Source organism: Macadamia integrifolia, chromosome 3 (genome assembly GCF_013358625.1).
Source record: "Macadamia integrifolia cultivar HAES 741 chromosome 3, SCU_Mint_v3, whole genome shotgun sequence".
Taxonomy (NCBI): Eukaryota; Viridiplantae; Streptophyta; class Magnoliopsida; order Proteales; family Proteaceae; genus Macadamia; species Macadamia integrifolia.
This window is the reverse complement of record NC_056559.1, coordinates 33,914,683-33,940,389: the sequence shown is the minus strand read 5'-3', so window position 1 is coordinate 33,940,389 and position 25,707 is coordinate 33,914,683. Positions and strand designations below refer to the sequence as shown.

At 37.9% G+C, this 25,707-nt stretch overlaps 1 protein-coding gene across 1 annotated transcript in view; it reads left to right on the top strand.

Annotated features, from left to right (window-relative positions):
- Positions 1-25,477, top strand: part of LOC122074090 (increased DNA methylation 1-like) — a 61,285-nt gene extending 35,808 nt beyond the window's left edge. Inside the window, exons 5-9 of the mRNA XM_042638917.1 lie at positions 13,738-13,979; positions 15,471-15,557; positions 23,337-23,436; positions 24,218-24,422; positions 24,505-25,477. Coding sequence (XP_042494851.1) covers positions 13,738-13,979; positions 15,471-15,557; positions 23,337-23,436; positions 24,218-24,422; positions 24,505-24,833 — 963 coding nt within the window. The 3' untranslated portion in view covers positions 24,834-25,477. The remainder of the gene's footprint in view (positions 1-13,737; positions 13,980-15,470; positions 15,558-23,336; positions 23,437-24,217; positions 24,423-24,504) is intronic.
- Positions 25,478-25,707: the final 230 nt, after the last annotated feature.

Here is a 25,707-nt window from a genome sequence, read left to right as displayed (position 1 = left end):
CGAATTTTAAACCCCCTTTACAAAGTAGCAGTGGACCAATAAATGTTGCAGAGTTTTTCATCTTTGAGGAAAAGAGCAGAAGTTTTGTGATGACATGCAGCTGGTATTGGTAATCAAGTGGTCCTTCGTTACAGTTTATCCCAAGTTGTCATCCATATAAAGAACTGAAGTGTCAAAGGGGCTCCTTCTACCAAGATTGCCTTCTTGGTTGTGCCATCTGGAATGTTCTAAAATAATTATGTATTGAGAGACTACCAATTGCTTACCTCAATTTTTTTTTTTGGTCATAATCGTTTGATCTTTATGCTGTCTACCCACTTGCTTGTTGAGAGATTGAGCAGCCTTAGCACACTTCATTCATCCCAATTGTTAAGCTCTTCTTCGAGGGGGATTGTTCCTGGAGAGTTCAAGGATAGTGTTAACTGTTAAGGAAAGGATTACAGTTCATGTACAGCCTAACCTTGTACTTCATATCGCATATAGAGTTATACAACATTAAATAATTATACCATTGTACTCCAATATTCTCTATAAATAACAAAGGCCTTTTTCATACAAAGACAAGCCAAGTCATTCTCCTATCTTCTCTCCACTTGGTAGTAGATCTCAATACTTTGGGGCTTTTATTCGAATTAACCGCCAGAAGGTTATGCCCCTCATGCAACTGAGGCTGCGGCCTCCCTCACTCGGTCACACCTAGTCGATTAAACATGCTGCAACGCATGTTTGGCCCCAGCTGACCTCTGCCTAGCCCCTGCTGGCCCTGCCTGGCCCTAGTCGACTCTACCTGGCTCCTACTGCCTCCGCTTGGCCCCTGCTGCTTCCACCTGGTCCCTGGAACCTCCGCTATACTAGCCTCCGCCGATCTCTGTCGCCTCCGCCGATCTCTGTTGCCTCTGCCAGTCCATACCAGTCTTTTCCGACCCCTACCAACCTTCGTCTGTGCCCCACCAGTGTCCTATGCGTTATGATGACAGGGAAGTAGTACTCGTGACTTTATTTTGTGACTTTTTATTTTCTCACTAGCAACCCATTATAACTCTTATTACAAAGAGTAGCATTGGTGAACCTCCTTAGGGAGAGTTGAGGGTAGTGAGGTGAGTAGTGTTGGACTCATGGCCGGAACCCATCCCCCAAGTTGGGGACCAATTACTTGGCAAGGTCAAGGGCATGTTTGCTTACTCTTTTTGGATTATTTTTTGGGTAACCTGAAAGATTAACCAATACGGATAAAGGCCTCTGCAAAGAACACCTAGTTAGCCAATGATGCTTTAGTTATGTCTTTTCTATTGAACTCTATGGAGCCTACTATAGTTCTATTAGGCCAAGTTGCTAAATATTTATGGGAAGTGGTTCAATAGACCTGTGCACAACCTAACAACTATGCACTGATTTATGAGCTTTGTCGACAAGTTCATGAGACCACTCAGAAAGATTTGTCACTACATATTACTCTACCCTTACTACTCTCTGGAAACAGTTGGATTTTATCATATTGTTCCTATGGCTTGTATTGTTGATTTTAGTACCTACCAGCGCGAGATGGAACATGTCTATGTTTTCCTCACTAGCTTGAATCCAGAATATGAGGATGAAGATAAGTTTTATGTAGTGGAGATGAGGATCTTAAGATGGATGTGCGGCAAAACTAGGCAGGATAAATAAGGAATCAACGTATTAGAGTTGATTTGGGAGTTTCCCCAATCCATGATATGCTCCGAGAAAGTAGTGTTATGGCCATGTTCAACAGAGGCCTATGGATGCACTAGTAAAGAGGAGTAGTCTGATCCATATAGAAGGAACTAAAATAGCTAGGGGTAGGCCAAAAATGGCCATAGGAGAAGTATTGAGGAAAGACATGCATAGCTTAGGTCTTTCCCCAAGTATGACCTCGAATAGAGTGGATTGGAATGCTAGGATCCATGTAGTGGACCCCATCTAGCTGTGTTATACTTCGTTACTCTTATTGTGTTATGTTTCCTTTCACTTTGATTTTTCCTTTTTGTCTTTGCAAGGATTCATATAACTCCTGTGATGTTGGGATAAGGCTTTGTTGATGTTGTTCTTGAATTCATAATATGATCAAATCCGTGTTCACTTTATTGCATGCATATAATTTGGTTCAACATGAAGAACATTGTCGCTCTATTATGATGCCTTCCATTGTACCTGATTATTCGACTTTTGTTACTATGTAGTAGGGTCTCCTAATCTCAAACAATCCTAGTTCTACTGCTAAGCCTTCCTCCTACCAAAGATCAGGTTAAGTGACTATTGTGAGAAACTCCGACACACCTAGAGAGAGGTTGGAAACTTTATGGTCACCCTAAAGGAGAGAGAGGTGGGAGACAAGGCAATATACATTCACATGCTCATCTCTTTGGGGCGTCCAACAGTTCTTCACCACCTATCCCTGCTCTTACAACACCATTTTCTTTAGATCAAATGCTTGCTTTCTAGCACATGATGCGCTAGCTTGGCATGACTTCCCCTACTCCGGCTTCCTCCACTGCACCTACCTCTCATCTTTCCTAGTCAGGTATATCTGCTCGTATGTTCCATGTCTCTTCTAGTTTTAGTCCCTCCTAGGTCCTTGATTCTGGAGCGTCCTATCACATGGCTAGTTCCTCGAAGTTCTTTCATTCATACATCCCTTGTTCGGGTAAGGACAAAGGCGAGGTTGCAGATGGGTCCCTGTCATCTATTTCTGGGAAAGGTTATATTAATTGTTCTCCTGCCATATCCTTGTATTCTGTTTTATATGTGCCTAATCTCTGCGCTAATTTGCTTTCTATCATCGTCTCATTGTTGAACTAAATTGTTGTGTTCTTTTATATTCCAGTGTTTTTTATGATCTGGTGATGGGGCAACGATTGGATATGGTATGGTAGATGATTGACTGTACTATCTGGACCCACATCTCACCACTTTGCCTCCAAAAGTTTCAGCTCATACTCTTCAAACAGATAGTGCTCTTCAACAATTACATTAGTGGCACCCCCGTCTTAGTCATCCCTCCTTTCGTGTTTTGATCTTTTAATTTCCCTCTTTGGTTAAGCAATGTAGTCAGGTCAAGTTTGTTCATGACATTTGTGAGTTTTCCAAACATACTTGTTCTTCTTATTTTTCCAATTTCAATAAAAGTATGTTCCTTTCTTTATTATTCACTCCAATCTGTGGGGTCCCTCCCAGACTGTAGTTCAGGGTGGTTTAAATGGTTCATTTCCTTTATTGATAACTGCAATTGTCTGACCTGGGTTTATCTCCTTTCTACTGAAACAAAGACCTTTACTTGATTCTGTTCATTTCATGCAATTATCCAGAGACTTAGTTCAATGCTCAAGTTCAAATTCTTCGAAGTGATAATGGGACAGAATATATCGACGAGACCTTCCGTAAATATCTTGATGATCATAGTATCATGGCACAAACCTCTTGTGTTCGTACCCCAGAAATGGTATTCCGAAGTTGAAGAATTGCCACCTTCTTGAGGTTACCTGCTCCCTTTTATTCTTCATGAATGTTCCTAAATTCTATTGGGGATGATGTCATCACTGCAGCCTATCTCATTAGTCCTTTCTGGTGTTCTTAGTTTAAAACCCTTGTTAGTCTTCTTCTTGATCCATCCTGTGCCTCCCATCTTCCTCCAAAGGTGTTTGGCTGTGTTTGTTTTGTTCGCTACTCTACACAATCCAGGTCGTCTAAACTCGATCTGCAGGCTCTTTTTTATATCTTTCTTGGCTACTCCAACTCTCAGAAAGGGTATATAAGTGCTGTCACTTTCCTTCCTGCTGGCTCCTAGTTAACAAGGATGTCATATTCCATGAATTTGCCTATTTCCATTCATCTCTACAGGAGGAGAGATTTCTTTTAATCCTTTGGTTATTGATATTGTTTGTATTGAGGGGGAGAAGATCAACACTAGTTGTATCGAGCCTACTCTACTTCCTTCTAGTTCACCTTTGGCCATTGATATTGTTTGTATTGAGGGGGAGAAGATCAACACTAGTTGTATTGAGCCTACTCTACTTCCTTCTAGTTCACCTTTGGTCATTGACACTGTTTGTATTGAGGGGGAAAGGATTGACACTGATGGTACCAAGCTTACTTTGCCTCGCAATTTGACCAGACAAGACTGTAGACACCGAATTTTGTCACCCCCCGGCAATGATGACAATATGAAGGATTACATGTTGGATATTTTAGACTTGGAGAATTTTTAAACTTAGAGTAGAAAATGACCATATTTTGCTATAAACTTTCAAGAGAAAATGTTTTCAAAAATTAGAATTTGATGTTGTGGATTATTGTTTTTGTCCCCTCAAGTCGGACATTACACTTTGATGCGAGAACTATGCGAATCGACGCCCGATTCTCTCTTTCATTATATGATCGGGTCCCTACTTTATGCATATTTTCGTAAAGGTTCCTGGTCGAGACTACAATCGTGTCTCACATCATTGAATAGTGCTCGGACTGAGCTTTCTAACGACATATTACACGTCGAATTCCGACAAACGGTTTGAAAGATATGACCCCCGAAAGTTGACTCCAAAGTTCGGTATCAGATTCCATTCCGAGCAACCAAAGGGTGCCACATGGCGCCCAAACCCCTTTGTCCAAAAGAAAGCCTTTTTGGACAATTCTCTCTAATTTTTTAGTCCCACATCGGAAATTTGAGAGAATTGTCCCAAGTCCCAAGGCTATAAGAATAGCTCTTCCTCTCTTCCAAAAAGGGGGAAAAAAAAAGAAAAAAGGATTTGGGAGAAGGAATATGGTTTTTGCTAATTCCCTCTAAAATCAAATATTCTCCAAGTTTAAAAGTTTAATACATTAATCCTTCCTTGAGCCAGGAGATCTTGTCCGATTCGGTTCGATTCGGGGCTTGAAGCACAAGGATTATCTCCCCTTGTTTTTTGATTAAAGCCGGTTTAAGGTATTTTTTTTTTCCCAATAGCGATTTAGAATTAGTTTAATTAATAGATTAGTTTCTAATTTATTAATCATTGATTTATTTAGATTAATTATGTTTAATTAGTCTCAGTTTGGTTCAATGCGGTTTATTAGATGTAAATTGATTTATTCCGGTCCAATTAAACATATTCAGGTTTAATTGATTCTTTTAGTTTAGTTAGGTTTAATTGTTTTTTTTTTTATGTTTACCTTTGATTTGGTTTAGTTTTTTTAAGTTACTTTTTGTTCTTTTAATCTGAACCCTTGGATCAAAATCTTACATATAACCTAACCTTCTTTCTTCTTTTCTTCTTCTTCTTCTTCTCTTATTTTCTTTTTCTTCTCCAGCCGAACCTGTTCCTCCTTCTCTTTTTCTTCTTCTTCTTCTTCTCTTCTTCTCTTTTCCTTCCCTGCTGCTGCAACCCCTAACCGGCAGCAACCGAACCGCAGCAGCACCTAACCCTCCTCTCTTCTTCTCTTTTCCTTCCCTGCTGCTGCAACCCCTAACCGGCAGCAACCGAACCGCAGCCGCACCTAACCCTCCTCTCTTCTTCTTCTTCTTTTTCTTTCTCTTTTCCTTCCCTGCTGCTGTAACTGGCAGCAACCGAACCCCCCTCTTTCTTCTTTTCTTCTTCTTCTTCTCTTCTTTTCTTTTTTCTCCTGCAGCAGCAACCGAACCCCCCCTCTTTCTTCTTTTCTTCTTCTTCTTCTCTTCTTTTCTTTTTCTCCTGCAGCCGCACCTAACCCTCCTCTTCTTCTTCTTCTTCTTCTTCTTTTTCTTTCTCTTTTCCTTCCCTGCTGCTGCAACACCCAACCGGCAGCAACCGAACACTCAACTTCCCCTTCTTTTCTTTTTCTTCTTCTTCTTCTTTTTCTTTCTCTTTTCCTTCCCTGCCGCTGTAACTGGCAGCAACCGAACCTGCACCTCCTTCTTCTTTTCTTCTCCTTCTTCTCATCTTCCTTCCTCCAAAGTCTGCTGCAACCGAACCTACACCTCTTCTTCTCAATCCCTAAAAGCATGCTCCTCAGCTTACTAGGAGAAAATCCTTCCCCCCCTCGATTTTCCTCATCTCAGCCTCTGTTTTGGCTTTTTGGTGATTTTCCTATGTTAGTATTTTGATTTCTTCTCGTGTGTACCTGGCCATATACTTGGCTTTCTCTACTTCCTCCCAAGCAGCTGCCCGAGTCTCAATGACACTTTTGGCTTGTTGATCCACGGGTACGCTCTTAAATGAAGTAGATGCATCCTTGTCTTCCTCTTCCTTTCCTTCTTCTTCTTCCCTGTAGCAGAAAACCAGTCCCTTTTCTTTTCTCTTTTACTGTGGCCGAAACCCCATCTCCTTCCCTCTATCTCTTTATTTTATTTTATTTTATTTTATTTTTGTTTGTTGTGTTCATTTTCTTTTGATTATTCATTTCATTTTTTATTTATTTATTTATTTTTGTAATTCAAATTGTAATATGCTCCCAACCCCTATCATTGTGTGACATTTCTCCTATTTCACTTTTACCTTTGCCGTGTTTTAATTAATTCGTCGTGTTTCAATTAATACTTTTAGAGGATTCCATATGGAGTCCTAGGGTCACTCTAATCTAGCCCCGTAGGATCGAGGGCTGAAACCGATTGGGTTTTGCTCATTATTTTTGAATCATATGATAACCATGGGGTTTCATTAATTTCTATTAAGTTAGGGTTTTGAATCAACAAATGGATATATGGGACGTAGTTTAGGGCGTGTTTAGTTTAGGACGGGCGTGGCTGGCCCCTCAAACCGGCTCGTAGCATTAGGTGCTATGGGGATTTGGGTTTTCCTACTATCTCCTATCTTTTGTACTCCAACATTCACTTGCATTAGTGTAGTATTAATTTAGATTAATTCAAGTAACTTAGTTAACTTAATTAGTCATTTCGACTGTTGTTTATTTAATTGTGGTTAATTTATTTAGTTTTTTTTAATCACTGCATTTGATTTCTTCATTCAATTCAATTTATTAAATTTGCGTAATTACCAATCTTTTTCCCTCTAGTAGTTCGTTTATTTTAATCGATCAATTAATTAGTTATTTAATGTAGGATAATTAACTAGATTAATTAGTTAAAAGATTCTCTTCTCATTAGCTTAACTAGGGTTTTGAAAATGTTTAACTCATCTTAGGATTAGCTCAAGGTAAACATAATTAGTGCAATTAGGTTTCATGATTAGTTTAATTGTAGGATAATTAACTAGATTAATTAGTTAAAACATTCTCTTCTCATTAGCTTAACTAGGGTTTTGAAAATGTTTAACTCATCTTAGGATTAGCTCAAGATAAACATAATTAACAATTAGGTTTCATAATTAGTTTAATTAAACCGTAGGTTTAGTTTAATCCTCCTACACTAGATTAGGTATATTAGTAAAAATGTATTCATTTAATGTACTTAATCCGTTTCACTTTTATAAATTAATTAGGTCTCATTTAATTTATAAATCCTTTTACCAATTAGATTAAGTAGGATTGTAATAATTTATTGTAAATTACTAGGGATTGGGTTTAATCATTTTAATTAGTTCAATTTAGGATTTTATAATTTCATTAACCATCCATCTAGGCTAGACTCAATTAAACCCATTAGTTCAATTTAGGATTTCATAGGTTCATTGATCATCCATCTAGGTCAGGCTCAATTAATCGAATTAGTTTAATTTAGGGTTTCATAAATTGCTAAACTAATCCTAGGTTTAGGCTTATTTAATTAGCTTAATCTAAGACTCATAATACATTAATTAAATCATTTAGGCTTATTTTAATTAGCGTAATCATTTCATTATTTGCATCATAACCTAGCTAGCATAATTTAGACACTTGGTTTAGGGTTTTCACATGTCATGCTTAGATACCTAGTTTAGGGTTTTCAGTGACCTAGATTTATGACTAGTTAGTAGGGTACAAACAAACTTTGGTCAAACAAAAAGAGACCGGCCTTAGGGTCGGGCAGACTGGGTGCCTAACACCTTCCCAGTTTGTCACTTGACACTTGTCTAGAATCTTGGTGCAAACCAGCCTTATCCGTCAGAGTCATTAGTCTCTCTCCTTTGATTGGGGGAGACATTTATGGGTCCTAGACCCTTTCTAGGTGGCGACTCCCTTTTACCCATAACGTGTATCCCCCCTTGGCATTTGATGACCAGGGGATACTATCTCATCTCATTAGGGTCGAACCCTAGCGTGTGTACAAGCGCTACGCGCCATATCGCAATCCCGCGGGGCGGAGGTCCATGGTACCTACAAAGACTTGCTTACTTGTGGTGGAAGACTTAGACAAAGCAGCCCACTCTTGAACTACCACGCCAATCTACATCCCTGATCCAACTCTTTCACCCCTGGTGTCGGGTAATGAGAGTTCTTCCATTGATGATAGTGATGCCCCTATTTCTGTTAGAAAAGGAATTAGAGCTTGCAGTCAAAATCCTATTTCTAACTTTGTTTCTTATGAGTCTTGTCCCACTGCTTTCTTGCATTTTTATATTCTTTGTACTTTGTGCCTGTTCTATAGGGTTGGAAAGAGGTTATCTTGGATCCTAAGTGGAAGGAAGCTATGTCAGATGAAATGCAGGCTCTGGGAAAAATGACACTTGGGAGCTTGTTTCTCTTCCAATAGGAAAGAGACCAGTGGGATGTAAATGGGTGTTCACCATGAAGCAAAAGGCAGATGGAAATATCGAGAGTTATGAAGACCAGTTGGTTGCAAAGGGCTTCGCTCAAACCTATAGGACTGACTCAGGATACATTTGCTCCTATAGCCAAGATGAACTCTGTTCGAGCCTCCAACAGCAGGATGTGAAAAACTCTTTCCTCCATGGATGTCTCGAAGGAGGACATCAATATTCCTCCAGGTTTTGCCTCCCCATCTACAACTAGAAAGGTGTGCAAGTTAGGGAAATCCCTGTATGGCTTCAAACAGTTGCCACGGGCTTGGTTTGGCCAGTTCCTGAAGGCCATGCAAAAGCTTGGATACAGACAGAGTCATACTGTTCACACTTTGTTCGTAAAGCAAGAGAAAAGTATAATGTATGGCTATTTACCTAAGCAAACAACCCCAAATAATGTATGAACTCCAAACCAAAATCAAAACTCACTCAGATCTAACCAACAACTGTAAGTCTGTAACAACTCAGATCTGGAGAATAGGGCTGGATAGAGAGAAATATAAGCACTCACAAACCAAGGCTCAGATGAGCCTAGAAACCTGGTCAAGTAGAGGTTGTGATGGCCTCAATTAGTCCTCCATATATGGCCAACGGCAGGTTATTGTGTGGGCACCAACAATGAAGAGAAAACCTAGATAGAAATTAGGGTTTCTAGGGCACGAATGGGAGAAAATATGCAGCAGCTTCAATAGGCCTCCAAAGGCCTTAAAATTTGGATTGAAGGTCCCTTTGAGAACCTGGAACAAACAGTCAAAAGGGCCTTCGAATCTGGTTGCAGGTTGAGGGGTTCTTGAAGAAATCGATTCACTCAAGAAACCTTAACTCTAGTAGAATCGATTGGCCGATTTAGGCTGATCTTCAAACTCCAACATTACCTGGTCTTCAAGTCACCAAGATGGCTTCAATAAGCTTTCAATCAACACTCAAACACAAGCAATAAACAAAGAAAAGAAGAGAGAGAAATCGCAGATGTATAGGTGTGGGTAGGGTGGATTGTCTCAGTCTTGGGTCTCTCACTTACAGCTATCTCAACTATTGAAAGGCAAATTCTTTCTCAGAATTGGAGCAAGCATGGCTGCAAATTTCATTAATGAATTGTGTGTCTCTACAATACGAAGACCTCTATTTATAGTTGAGGCTAGGATGAGGCTAGGATTCAGTTACATAGAAAGAAACAAATTAGGAAACAATTGGAATTAGAAACTTCTTACTTAGAAGTCAAAAACTACTAAAAGAACAAAGCTTGCTCACTAAGAAAAGAATAAAGACACTACTAGATCCTTCTAGAGGACCAAAACTAACCCTCAACCTTGTTTTTTGACTTGTCAAACACTACAACAAGGTTTGAGGTATTGGTCTGTATTGTATTGTATTGGCCGTATCGCATTGGTGGGTATCGATACGATATGTATTGTATATCGTATTGGTATTTTTAAAAGGGTTACTATATGGTAGGTTTAAATATCGGTCTATATTGTATTGTATTGTATCGGTATCGATACGATACGTGATACAGATACTTTAAACCTTGCACTAAAAGACAAAATACAGCTGTATGGAGAAACCGGTAGAGAGGAAAACAAGTTTTTTGGAAGCTGCTGACTCCTCCAGTCGATGTTGACTGATGGGGCTTCTAGAAGAGATCATAAGAAAACAAAATACTAGGAAAACATGGCTGGTTCGATGGCACAAAGGGCTGGCTTGATGACTGGGATATTGATGATGTAGTAGTGATAGATAGACAATGATAATGGAAGATATCCGAATTGAAAGCTTAGTTTGCTAAGGAGTTTGAGTTCAAGGATTTAGGTCCTCTCCGATACTTCCTGGGAATAGAGGTAGCAAGATTCAACATGGGTATCTTTATTTCCTAGGGAAAGTATGTTCTTGACCTTCTTAGGTGTGAACCTGCAGATTCCATTATCGAGGTCAACCATCAACTATGTAGTAAAGGTGGTGATCCGAGAGATAGAGAGAGATATCAAAGGCTTGTCGGAAGTTGATGTATGTCTCTCATACCTGACCAAATATTTTTTATGTTGTAGGGGTGGTTAGCCGGTTTCTACGTAATCCACAAACTACATATCTTGAGGCAATGTCCAGTATTCTAAGATATTTGGAATCAGCTCTTGGGAAGGGAATTTTACTTTCTAACAATGGCAACCTGAAAATAGAAACCTTTACAAATGTAGATTGGGAAAGTTTTATAGGTGACAGTCTACTCCCGGATATTGTACTTTCCTTGGAGGAAATTTGGTTACCTGGAGATCTAGTGCAAAGGCTGAATACCGAGGAATGGCTCAAGTTGTTTGTGAGCTTGTTTGGCGTAGTGTTACTTGGTGATCTAAGGGTGACACATGAATATCCTATGAGGCTCTACTGTGATAACAAGGTTGCAATCGATAGAGACCATAACCTAGTTCAGCATGACAGGATTAAACATATTGAAACTGAAAAACACTTCATTAAAGGGAAGCTTAACCAATGCTCTATTGGTATTCCGTTCGTCACATTGAAAAATTACTTAGCTGATGTATCTATGAAGGGTTTAAGTTGCAAGTTATTTCATCCTATTGTATGCAAATCGGGCATGTGAGATATCTATGCACCAACTTGAGGGGGAGCGTTAAGGATAAGGATTATAGCTTATGTGCAACTTAGCCTTGTACTCTATACCATGTATGGAGCATAATTGTCAAGGCATCGTTGCCTTAACGTCCAGGCGGCTTGCCTGCGGCTTAGGCTACTATCACCTTATTGCACTGCATGTCGCCTTATATTTTGACACTTATGTATGCCAAATATCATTTAAATAAATGATTTTATATTTCATTTCATTTACATAAGATATTATTCAGAAATAAGCAACTACCCCCTATTTGAATCCAATAAAAATAGTTTAAAAAATCAAATTTCAAAAGGATAAAAAATTCAGCCCCCCAATCTAAGAACAAAAATTGGATTTTTCGTTGTAGGGGCAATTTTCAACTTTCAAAAGTTTGGGGTTTTTTTCAATTCTGAAAATTTTATAAATCTTATCATGGTAAAACATTACTAAAAACCAAAAGTCTGGTAAAATAATCTTTTGTTTTGAAGTCCATAATATTATTTCATTCATGAGATTTTTAACAAAATTCACGCACTTTAATAAGTTTGACTAGAACATAACTTTTTCATTACAACTCAGATTTAAGTAATCTTAGACTTGTTCGAAAGATGGTTTTGGGTTATACCTAATACAAAAGTGTCATGTAAAAATAAAATTATTTGACGAGTCAAACTTATTTTTCAATATAAAACAATAGCATTTCTCTAAATGTTCATTTTTGATGACTTTGTGTGACTTAATGTTGATTTTTGATGATAGAAGGTATATGCAGCATACTAAATAATGTTATAAAAAAGGGAAAAATAAAAAAATTACACTTGGTCTCCTTAGGCGCTTTGTTCGCCTTTAGTCGGATGCGTTGTTACCTAAGCACTTAGGCAGCCCTCCGACGCCTTGTTACCTAAGTATAGAGTTGAGTTGTACTACATTCCATACTTCTACCTTTTGTACCCCAATCTTCTCTATAAATAAGAAAGGCCTCTGTCATGCAAAGATAAACCAAATCATTCTCCAATCTTCTCTTTCAAGTGAAATCCAGTGGATAGATTCAGAAACGCTGCATTTCTATAACTGTTTTTTGACTTAACTGAATATGATATATGGTGTGGAATTTGGGCAATTAAGTAGCATCATAAAGATAAACTTAGTGTAGCAGAGATGAGAATGTTGAGATGGACGCGTGTCAAAACTAGGAAGGACAAAGCGTGGAAGGATCAAATTATAGCTGATTTGGGAGTAGCTCCAATACATGATAAACTACAAGAAATCATTTGATGTGGTATGGCTATGTTCAGCGGAAGCATTTGGATGCTTCAGAACGGAGTAGTGATTTTGATTCAAATGGAAGGAGCTAAAAGAGCCAGGGGTAGACCTAAAATTATCCTAAGAGAAGTGGTGAAGAATGACATGCAAAGTTTAGGCCTTGTGTCAAGTATGACCTCGAATGGAGTTGATTGATCTAGATAAGGCTGAGTAGTTATTGTGCCAATTAAAATTAGACTCTAGTAGGTTACATTTGTGGTCACATTCTTAGAGTTGGATTTAGGTTTCCTTGCCTCATCTGAGTTGCACCCTCTCTATCCTTGCATTGTATTAGCATTGGACCTAATGATCGCTAGATGAAGTTATATACATTTTCTTGTGCATCCAAATCTAGTTTTATCTATTTTTATAGATTGTTCAGTGACGACTTATTTCTCTAGTTTTCAGTATTAGGGATTGGATAAGCTTATCCACCTGGTCTGTGTTGGTATAAGAGGGACTGATCTAATCTTACCACTGGGATTGACTGATCTGTGATTTATTTCTAATTAAAGTTGTAAAGCCTAAAAAGAAAAAAAAATGGAGATTTTCATACTTATTTTTCTCACCTGAAATGGAAAAAGCTGACCATATCATTTCCGAAGTAATGACTAATGAAAGTTTCAGTGATCTTTGTTCTTTTTATTTTTTTATCTTTTTCCTCTTTTTTTCCACATCTTTGGACTGGCCTATCTGTGGATTGGTGTTGATTGATGCCAATCCTGTCTCCTTATCTTTAAATCCTTGCTTTTTATAGAGTTTCTTTCCTTTTGTGGAGGTATATTTATTGTACAAAAATGTTACCCATTGAGATGTGATCGAGAAGGGGAAGGAGAATTATGGAGTTCATGTAATAATTATGGTCTATTATCCTTTGGATACAATTTGGTATAGTTCATGGTACTAATAGGCTCTATAAGAGAATACCTAGCATTATCATTTTTTCAAATAGCCATTCTTGTTTTGCTAGTTCTGAGAAAGTTCCCACTGAAATAGCAAAACCAGGATTTGAGAACTGGAAACAGCTGTTTCCAAAAAATATGAAGTGCATTATTTGTTTTTGTTTGGATGTGTCGATGTGGTCAATTTTTATTTATGCCCGTGAGTCATTCTGTCACATCATAGCTAATCATAATCTCATCTTGCTTTGTTTCTTGAAAGTAACTTAAATGGTGTTTGCAGGTGTACTCAGGTCTTCGTTTTCGTGTTGGCATCTTAAACCATATTGCAGATGGTTTTTCTTGGACCCTTCTGAAATGTATTGATGGTGATCAGAAAATTCGTTTGGTACAAAGATGCGCATTGATGGCTGAATGCAACTCAAAATTAGCTGTTGCTCTCACACTTATGAAAGAATGCTTTCTTTCAATGGTGGATCCTAGAACAGGCATAGATATGATACCTCAAGTATTGTACAACTGGGGGTGGGTATTTCCACTGATAAAATTATTGACCCCCCTTCCCTGATTTCCCAACAATCGTTCGGTGGATTCTTTTTTCTCTGAATGGGAAGTGGAGACTTGCTTTTACTTTTAACTATGTGCAACTTCTTTTTTTATTTATAAGGAAGAAAAGTGTGAAAATCAAAGTGAAATGGGTTTAAGAGTTAAGACTATATTGTTTTCCTTCTGAAAATTGTTGTAAATTTTGTTTTTTCTTTCTGCTCTGTAGAAAAATCCCACCTATGTAGATGTTGGTGAATTCTTTAAAACATGTAAGGAAGTTTGTTTAGCTATCTGAAACTCAAGGGGATTAAGTGTGCTCTACCCCAAAAAAAATTAACACTTATGTGTTCGTCTTGAGTGAATGTATGACTGGATGCATAAATTATTCAATGTTGATGTAAACAAACCACACTACTAGCTGGTTTCTATTATAGACATTGTGTGAATAAAACTTAAGAAGGGTTTCAGAATGCCAAATTTGTTGAAACATAATTATTATTTTTATTATAATATAAATGAAAATTTAAAGATAATAAAAAAAGACTCAATCCCCAGACAAAAAAAACCCTATTTTTCTTTTGGGTGACATCTAAGGCTGTAACTTGAGGCATTTTCTCTTGACCATGATCTTGTGCCATATGCTTCAGAAGCACTTTCGCCTCATAAGCCCTTTCAAGTAGTGATTCCAATTTCATTTTCTTCTGTCTCTCAGAAATTCTGCAGTCTCTGAAGGTCATGATCACCATGCGAGTAGTCACTTTGACGGGATTTGGTGTGCACCAATTTACACAAAGCCACTGGAGATTGACAGACACCAGGCCTCCATCCTTTAATCCCCTGAATTTTTTTCTGAGGCATGTTTAACTGAACTGCTCTCGTGCCTAACTTAGCTTAAGACATGAGGGATCGAATCTATTGGTTTGGAGCAAATCTATTTGTACTGGAGTGTGTTCTGAAATCTTTTTACGATCTCTCTCAATGATTATTCTCAAATTTCAAGTAATCAGTTCCAGAGAGAATTTTCATTTTCTTGTTGCTGTGTCTTGTCCTCTTTTCTTTTATACCATCCCACCTTTTTTTTTTTTATCCGAGTTTCATCAGACTGACAGAAGTAAAGTCAAACCAGTACCTTATCTGCATTGATCCTAATTTCTGGATGGTAATACACATTGGTATGTATACCTTGTGTATTTACTAAAACACCTTCATTATTAGCCTTGTTAGAAGTTACTGATGTTTATCAGTATTTTTTTTTTTTTGGGGGGGGGGGTGGTGGGGTGGGGTGGGGTGGGGGGAGGGTTACTCTTCATCATAGTAGAACTGTATAATATTATTCTTTTTACCTTCTGTGTTATTCTAAGTCATATGTATATGTACATGTATTCATGCGTGTATGTACGTATGCTGTTGTTTATTTTTCTTCGACATTTAACTAGCAGAGTGAAATTTTGTTTTCCACTTGATCTTCAGGTCAAATTTTGCACGTTTGAATTATGAAGGCTTTTACACTGTGGTATTGGAGAAGGGTGATGAGCTTATATCTGTAGCATCCATCAGGTACTGTATTGGAGAAGAGTTTCCTGTAATTATTGACTGTAATAAATTTGATCTTTTAAGGTTCTTAGGTTTGACAAGAAGTAAACTGGAAAGTAATTATAAATCGTCTTTGGAAATTCCTTAAGACAAGGAAAAGTTAATGAGTTAACCTTGCATTTTTTTATGGAAATCAAAAGGAATAAACTATATATTTTATTTATTTATTGTGTATGGAAGAAAGGTAAGAATTATAGTATGTATATGCCAGAGGAGAATAACCTGTGCACTCAGGATTCTGTAAAAACTGTGAACAGGCTATAAGGGCCCACTACATCAAAACTAAACGTACAATTTCCAAAACTCAATCTCTTAGCCATTTGCAGTTTGTCCTGAAAAACCTAAATTCTATATGCATTTACAACCCCACCCCCTCTCCCGCCCCACCAAAAAAAAGAAAGAAACTGGCTCAACATATAGCCATCTGGAAATTAACTTTGTTGCTTTCTTTGCTATGCTGCCGCCCTCTCTTTAACATCAATCCCAGCTTTTCTTTGCTTCCCCATGCTCCAGCAGATTGCAATTAGGGAACATATTCCATTATTTGCAGCTCTACCCTCCGCACGCCCTCCTCCCATTGCACCAACACCAACAAGAAGCTAGCACCAAGAGACTCCAAGTAACAACCACTGCCAACAAAGTTAGGGTTGAACTGATTTTGAAAACAGATTCTATCACTGATTAACTGATCTTAGATCTGAAGTTTCAGAACTAGAAACACATCCAGCAGTATAATATGATCTATGAACAGAATTAGAAAGTATGTTCAGGATATGAGAACTTATCTGACCTGTTTCAGTTGATAGGACAAAAATAGAAATCAGGAATCCACTTGATTGCCTTTTTGGATACAGCAAGAAGCACATTTGAATCCACAGATGCAACATTCAGAAATCCACTGAACCAGTCTGAAATCCACAGACCAGATAAGCTGGAAGCTTATTCTTCCTTCAAATTCGTGTACAGGGCTGTGGTCCCCTTACAAACTAATATAAAAGACTCAAAAAATAAAAGACCTAAACCAATCCTGAACTGATAAGGTAATATAAACTGACTAGGAAACTAACCCAACATAAGGACTCTAATTAAACTAGTTAACTACATCCCATATTCCTACTTACTCATGTAATAGGCCCATTTAAAGTGGCCATTACAATGAAAATCTATAAGACCAATGGCCCACAATGTATAAAACCTAATCCAAGGCTTGCTTCTACTAAAATAAGTACACTTTTGTGTTTTATCTAGATTACCCCCCCCCCAAAAAAAACAAACATCTGAGGCAAACTAACAACCACAAAATAAGTGGTAAACATCCTCTTCAGAGTGCAAAGGCAACAATCATTTCTCAATGATGCAATCCAGTTTCCAAAACCTGGCTCGGAGTGCTTTTTAGCGGCCCACCCAATGAATTAGAAAATCAAAATCAAATATAACAAGGGCAATGCTGTAATTTTATCTTATTCCAAAGCAGCCACGTAAATAGGGAGTGGAGTTATAACATAAAAGATGCAACTACTTGGGAAGGTGTATTTCTTGAAAGTAATAAAAGGAAAAGGGACCTTGTAATAAACAAAAATCAGAAGGGTAATATGGTCAATAGAAATAACGGGTTAAATGAGGGATTTATCATGGGTGAGGGAAGAAGACAAGGTTGTTTTCAACCTCAAGCCAAAGAACCTGCAGGGAAGGGTATTTGAGTTTGACAGAGAAGATACCTCGACTCAAGAAATCTGGCATGCCAGTTAATGGTGTTCAATTCTGACTGCTGGTCCACTAAACCTAGGTACGCACACATCAATTCCCACTCTATGAACAGATTTGAACTCTGGTTATACAAATCTTCGAACCAAAGCCAACGAGAAGGGGAAAATTCGATTGGGTGTTCTCGGATATGGCCTAGAGGGTCCTGAATCTCCCATCCGAAATATCATGAAAGGGTTACCCCATATAATGTAAGACGATAATCACAAGTGATCCTAATCCTAGGCAGGATCAAAATCTGGCTGAATAGAGAGAAATTCGAGAATTCACAAACCGTGGCTCAGATGGAGCTGAAACTTGGAGTTGATGAAGGTGCTATATAGGTCAACAAACCCTCAAAAGATGAGACAATTCCGATGGTTGAATTGAGAAATATAGTCGACATGAATTAGGAAACTTTGTGGAGTTCTACAGTAACAGCAGCTACAGGCCTTCAATTGGTCTTTTGATGGAACTTCTGAACTTCAACAAGATTATTTTGATCACTCAAACACTCTCACAGCAAACAAATGAAAGAAAATTAGAAAAGAATGAGAATTTGATGGAGGGGTTGAAAAGGGGGAAGAACTAGTGAATGGGCATCTCACCCTCTCACGTAATAGCTATCTCAGCCATGAGTAAACACTCAAATTCATAAACTTCAATCCTTCACTTCATTATGATCAATGGGCTTTAAATAACCTTACAAAACTTGAATACAAAGAAATAGAAAAAAAAAAAAATAATAATAATAGACTGAAATAAGACTTTCTAATTTGTGTTTGACCTACTAACCAAGCTTAACAAAATTAGAAACTAACAACTGAACATAAAAAAGAAACTAGCCTAAATCACAAAAATAGAAACTGTTTTGACAAACAAAATAGGAAACTAACTAATTCACAAAGAAAATAGAAACTAACTAAAGTAAACTAAACAGGAAACTAATATCTAATATCCTAACAAGTGCTGGCAGCATCTTCCCAAGCCAGCTGTCAATATTGGACCCCCAAGGTAGTGTTCACATGAACAGTAACAGCAGGTTGGCTGATCCGATTGGAGATAAATAAGGCTGGTTTGATGTGAGAAACTGAACCAGATCTGAACCAGAATTGTGCCAGCATTGAACTCTCCTTTTGACAGCTCGATCTACATCACCATATTTCCCCAATACCAAGTTGAAGCAAGCAAAGGGATTGAATCAAAACAGAAAAGGGATACATGGGTATGGAAACAAGAAAGAAGGGAAGGGCTCATAAGGGGGGGGGAGAGAGAGAGAGAGAGAGAGAGCCTGGGAAAAGTGGGGAGAAGAAGATAGGCCACGAAGGCACCAAACAACTCATTATTCAATTCATTCTCGAATTCTAAGAGCTACCATTATTACATGCCAATAAATAAGTAGAACTCCAGCAAAGACATACATTCAAATTTAGAAACTCCAAATAACTCTTACTCTTACATAATCTAACTCTACCAAATAAATAAAAGATTAGAAGACCATCCTAATAAAAAAAAAAAAATCTAATTTATTTTACTAAATCCAAAGTCCCGAGTTTGGACCCGGTTCATCTCCATTTGGCTCCCCAACAGTTTGGGCGGTCCAAGGTAGTGCACCTGCCTTGATTCTCCCAGTGTTGAGAAAAACTTTGCCTCAAATTTTGTAAAACAGGAGAATCATCATCACCTGATTGGCATCCATCCTTGACTGTATGAAATCATCAATTAAACCACGATCGAACAATATAAAATCCGCAGCATATAGTTCATTGTTGAAGTAGTAACTTGGTAATATAAAATTGACTGGTTCAATTAGAAGATCAACTGCTTTATTCTTTTCCACAAGTTGATCTTCAGTGACCATCGGTGCCATCCATCTTCCTTCATTGGTGGCTCATCTTCTGGCTTGTCCACCCTTAGCTCGATGATGGAAATCAAGTTGTTGAAGAAAAGGTCTGTACGATCAATTGTGGCCAGTAATTGATCCTTGATGTCCCCTGCATTGTTGTTGAGTCTTCTGTCATTGTTACTGAGTCTTGTCAAGCTTCTCTCGTGTAAGTTGAATTTGTTGACGGACCTACAGTAAGAGAGTTGAATCCATCGTTCAGGTTTTTCTTTGATTCGAATTGGATGCAATTTGCATTTTGAAACCTGGTTCAAATCACTTAGGGGTTCACTCAATTAGTTAGAAAATCCAAATCAAAGATATAAGGCAATGTTGTGATTTTATCTTATTCCAAGGCAAACACATAAATAGGGAGTAGAGTTATAGCATAAAATAAGCAACTACCTGGGAAGGGGTATTTCTGGAAAGTAATAGAAGGAAAAGGAACTTTGTAATAAAATATATATATATATATATATCAGAAGGGTAATAAGGTCAATAGAGATAATGGGTTAAGTGGGGAATTATCGTGGGTGAGGGAAGAAGATGAGGTTGTCTTCAACCTCAAGCCAATGAACCAGCAGGGAAGGGTATTTGAGTTCAAAAGAGAAGATATCTCAACTCAAGAAATCTGTCATGCCTGGGAATGGTGTTCAATTCCGACTAACAGTCCACTAAACCCAGATATGTACACACTCGATCCCACTCTATGAGCAGATTTGGAGTCTGGTTGTCCAAATCTTCAAACCAGCGCCAACAAGAAGGGGAAAATTCAATTGGGTGCCTCGGGGATATTGCCTTGATGGTCCTGAATCTCCCATCTGAAATATCATGAAAGGGTTACCTCATATTTCTCCCAATACCAAGTCAAACAAGCTGGCAGAGGGACTGAAACAAAACAGAACAGGAATGCGTGGGAATGGAAAAAAGAAAGAAGGGAAGGTCTCGCAGGGGAAGGAGGGGAGAGAGAGAGAGAGAGAGTACATGCCAATAAATAAGTAAAACTCCAACAAAGAAATAGAAACTACTTTAAGACAAGGAAACTAAAATATGGAAACTAAACACACTCAAATATAGAAACTCCAAATAACTCCTACGTAATCTAACTCCAAAAAATAAAACAAACTAATAAAGAAAAAATGTCCAATTTATTTTACTAGATCCAAAGACCCAAATTTGGACCTGATTCAGCTCCATCTGGGCTCCCCAATGGGTTTGGGCCAGTCCAAGAACTGCACCTACATCACTCAACCTTCACCCCTTCTAATCAGATAATCAACCGTCAAACTCTTTCCTGAAGCAGCACTCACTCTGTGTGTGTCTCTGTGTGTGTGTGTGTGTGTGTGTGTGGTGCTCCATATATACACAATGCCCCCTCCATGTAAATTATTTGCAACACCCACTGATTGCAAATAAAAGCTTAGAGGATTTTAAAAATGATTTGTCAGCTTGATAACTCCAAAACCCCCCCACAAAAAAAAAAAAAAAAAAAAAAAAACAAAACAAAACAAAACAAAACAAAACAAAAAACAAAAAAAAAAGCAAAATAAAAGACCTTCAACATCTCCACCCTCCCTTGTCTTTGCTGATTCATGGACTTTCATCAACTCCACTTTCTCAACTTCCAATCATTCAAATTCCTTCTAAAATTTGGAAGCAATACCCTTCAATTCTCATTTTACTCCACATTCTTTCCACCATAGTATTTGTCTCTAGCTATGGTAAAAAGATCCACAAATATCCCTTTCTAAAGTCCCTTCCCAGTTCACACACCAATTATCAAACCGAAATTTAGCTTCTAAGTTGTTGTCTGTCATTTCTCTTCACAAACTATACCCCTACCTGGACTTCTTTTATCTTTTCTTAAGACCCTTCAACACCCCTTCACTTTAAGATCCATCCAACCTTTACGTGTTTTCCACCCTCCCTCCTCTAGCCTATACTTTGCACAGATAACCTGTTTCTATATAACTCCCTTCCTCCTCCGCTAACCTCTACAACCACTTCAATCATTGCAACATTCTCTATCCTTTTTGATCTAATGCTCAATCCTCATCTCTCCCTCCCCTAATGGACACCCCTAATCAACCAAATGATATCACTATTTATCATCTTACCCATGCCAAAGATATTGATAGGGTTGGAATAATATTGACTAATATGTCAAGAGATAATAAATGTTTGGATGTGTTGGTCGGTTGGTCCTACATATTAGGACCAGTGTGCTGGACTTCTTTACCAAATTTATGTCAGCTGTGCCAAATAGTAAAATAAAATAAAATTCCTATAGTGGCATTAATTATAACTAATTCCCAGCTAGATGACTAGGAATTAATTCCAAAACAGGATCACAAGTGTTGCCAGTTGATAGATTGGACAAAAGAGATGCCGCAGGTCTTGGACTTGTCTTCTCAGATCTTGCAATGGCAGCAACTGTTGGGGCTTGATTGATAGCAGGGAAAATAAAGTAGAGAGAGATAAACAGAAAATAGAGAAAGGGGGAAGGGGGATAGGTTGGGTCGAGTATCTCACTCTTCCTTAGGGCATCTCACCCATGTTGTCTCCTACAGCATTGGATCTCAGTTTTTCAGCACGAAGCTTTCTCTTTTTTTTTCATTCAATCGTGGGCTGTAGGTCAGCCTTCTTTTATTTGTAAACTTTAAATTGATTACAAAATTGGGTCCTTTCTTCCATGAAAAGGAAAGGAATCCTGTTACAACAAGATATTATCCTATTTGGAAACTAATTACAAATCAAATCAAATCCCTCCCTTTTACAAAGATAGAAACCCAATAAATTAGAATTCCTACTTTCTAAAAGTAAAAACTAAAATTAGAAACTAGCTAGATAATATCTTCCTTACTATTAGAAGGAAATATGATAATGGAAACTACATCAATCAAAGATTTCCTAAAATCTTTTAGCCTAACTCTTCCATGTGACTTGGCCATGGGGCCCATGAATCAAGAGAGAATCTTCTTCAAGTCTTCTCCACATTATGAGCCGGCAGTGGGACCCATATTGGTTACTGTTCATATGAACAGTAAAAAAATAAATCCTGAAGTTGATTTTCAGCCTTCTTCTTCTCAGGCTTTGATCTGCATCAGGCATGTAGGTGGCTGGATTAACTGGTTCGTAGGTTCAACAGATGGCTTACCAATCTTCTCCTTTAAAGTTTAAACTTCACGATCTGATTTTCACATCAGATCACCGAAGAGCTCTGCTCTGCTTTCATCTGGCCAGGTTTTAAATCATTTGACATAATAGATGAAATATCCCCCAGAAAAGGTGATTCTAGAAGCTAAAATATAGGAAATGAAAGAAAATAAACTTTCTAGATGTTTTTCTCTTTCTGGAGATTTATAGGCTATGTATGGATGCTTATTGTTTTGAAACTTTACTATTAAATAATCTGGATGTCTTCTCTGTTCCTTTTCTCTTTTGGTCCCTGTTGAAATCATTTTAAATAAACATTACAGAGATGTTGGTAAAATATTAGATAATAATGTTATCATATTCTCTAGGGCTGTTCACTAAGTCAACATGTTACTTTCTTATACTGAGAATTTGAAGAAAAATTGCTTTGTATTCATCCCATCAATCCCCTATAGTGTTTGCACCTCGGTAATGTTTTGTCTTGATAATCATTTTGGTTATTTTAGATGGAATTCTTGATCTAATATCTCAGAGAATGCATGTATTACTTACATGTATTATAATAAGGCTAGGGGCTGGCCTAAAATGACCATAGATGATGTTATAAGGAAAGACATGCAGAAGCTGGGTCTTGGCTCTAGTGTGACAGCTAATAGAGCTGTTTGGAGGGAAAAGATTCATGTGGCTGATCGCTTATAGGTGTTATAGGTGGGATGTTCCTGTGGTGTTGCCTGGTCTCTTCTCTTTTTCGATCCTTTTCTTGTTTCTTTCTTTTTCTTTTATTTTACCCTCTCTCGGATCCTTGTAGCCGACCCCATTTAGTTGGGAAAAGGCTGAGTTGTTCTTGTTGTTGTTGTTTTTGTTGTTGTTGTTGTTGTTGTTATTTCCCTGGCTATTCTTTGAGACCTTGATTAAATTAACTTATCCAGAGAATACCGAATCAAATTTTGCATTTTGTGTAGGATGCATGGAGTGGAAGTTGCAGAAATGCCTCTTATTGCCACTTGCAGTGCATACCGTCGGCAAGGAATGTGTAGGAGCCTTTTAAATGCTATTGAAGAGGTATTTTGATTCTAAACTCTCTGTTTGGACCATTCTAGAAGATGATCCAAGGTATAAATCTATTAGCTTGGGTGGTTATATTGACGTGATGCCTGAGCTTCCGCTGCTTAGGAGCTTGGTTCTATGTCAAGTGAGCCTCAGGTCTGACATTCTCATTCAGTAGGTGGGTTAAGCCTTGGCCATTAAGTTTTGGCTAATGAGGGCTTGCAATTATACCTTATCCACATCTCCTTAACTCACATCCTTGTGATAAATTCCTGTTTTGAATGGGTACCACTACTTCAAATCCATGACACAACCCCCACTCCCACCTAATGAAATTTTATCGCTAAAAAATAGCCAAGGTGCTAAGTAAGAAAAAATACAACAACAAAAAGCTGAGGCACACAGCCCGCCAAAAATGAATTATCGATATGGTATTGCCCCAGGTAAAAATAATCCCTACCCCTCCCCCCCCAAGCCACCTGATCAGCGAGATAGCTGGCAGTCTCATACAAATAATCCCTACTGGCTGATTGTCCATTATCCCCGCTCTTCCTGGGGTTTGAATACTAATTTGTTGGTATACTAGAATACAATGAGGACGTACCGCATGTTGTTCATTAACTGTTTGGTAATGATTGTATATTTGCATGACACCATTTTCATGATTGTATATTTGCATGACACCATTTTCATACTCCATCCCCATCAGATTCATTTGCTATGGCTTTCTTAAGTGCATTTTCTCTAGGAACTGTTTAACTTATTATTCAATTGTTGTTTGCTTATGTGATGGTAGATGTTGAAGTCTTTCAAGGTTGAAAAACTGGTATTAGCTGCAATTCCAAATTTAGTTGATACATGGACTTTAGGGTTTGGCTTTGAACCCTTGGAAGATAAAGATCGGGAACAACTAAAAAATATCAACTTGATGGTGTTTCCTGGTACAACATGGCTTAAAAAGAGCTTGTATGAGAAAAAAGCTACAGATGCCAAACTCTCAGGCAAGTTTTCCTTTTTCATTTGGTGCTCCTTTTTTCCTTTTAATTGTGCTTGAGAATTGAAACATAACCTTCTGCAATGCAGAGCTTGCTGATGCATCATCACCCTTGAGAATAGAAGGATCAATAGAAACAGGTGTTGAGTCTGCACATACATCTGAAAAAATTTGTTGCATAACAAAAGTTGTCTCAGAAGCGGCACCAATTCCCATCCACCACCAGAATCTGCAGCCAGATGAAGAGCAAGGAAAAAGTCCACAGAAATATCATTCAAGGCAGTCTTCTGGAAAACCTGTTGTAATGTTGAGGGGAAGTGAGACATTAACTGTCTCTAATGTTGAATGCTGCAGGGTGAAAGAAGACACAATAGGTTTGTATGAAGGGAATCGGCCTCTTTCCGTAGAACAGGGATAGAAAAGTAAAACCTGTGCATTGCACAGGGAGTAGTAAAAGTATATATTAGATATATCTCGTGCAATGCCTGGTAGCCAAAAAGAAAGGCAGCAAGGTGCAGCCTGATAGTTAGGGAAGAGGAAACCAAAAACTAAAAGAAAAAGAAATGGAAGGCAACATGGAAAAAGCTTAGAAAGGAGAAATAAAGGTAACAGTAAACATAGGAAAAATGATAGAGGGAACAAACATAGAGGAGAAAGTTAGAATATGAAGTGAAAAAGGTATTACAAAAACTTTGGCTCATTTTGATTTGATGTAACTGAATTTGTTAGAATAGGGGTTGCCTGGTTGAAATCCTCTGCTCCAATTTTTCTTCTTCTTTTATCACTTCCATCTTTTGCTATCTGGTTGAAGCTGCAGGAAAACCTTACATTATGTCAGAAAAATGATCAACTAGTTAGGGGAAGATCCATGGCTAGTATAAAATACAATTTTATGTCACCTGTTGAGTAATTAGAACTGTCACTTAATCATCTGTTCAAATTACTGAAATATAATTACCATAGTGACCAACGGCTGCAATCTTATCACAGCTGTTAATGCATGTTACAGTAATTGACAAATCATTCCTTGAAGGATTGTACAAGATTATGGATTCTCTGACACCACCTTTGTCTTCTTCAGCTTTATTTTTGTTAACATAGAAAAGAGCAAGTATGAGTTCATTCTCAGGAGGGCAGGTTCCACAAAAAGAAAGAATGTCATTCCTTTGGTATCTGGAATGGAAAATTCTTGGGTTTCATAACACCCATATTTTTGTTGGCTATGTTTGGTAAAGGAAATTTAAAGGAAAGGAAAATGAAATTTTTAAATTTAAAAAAGAAACTGTTTGTAA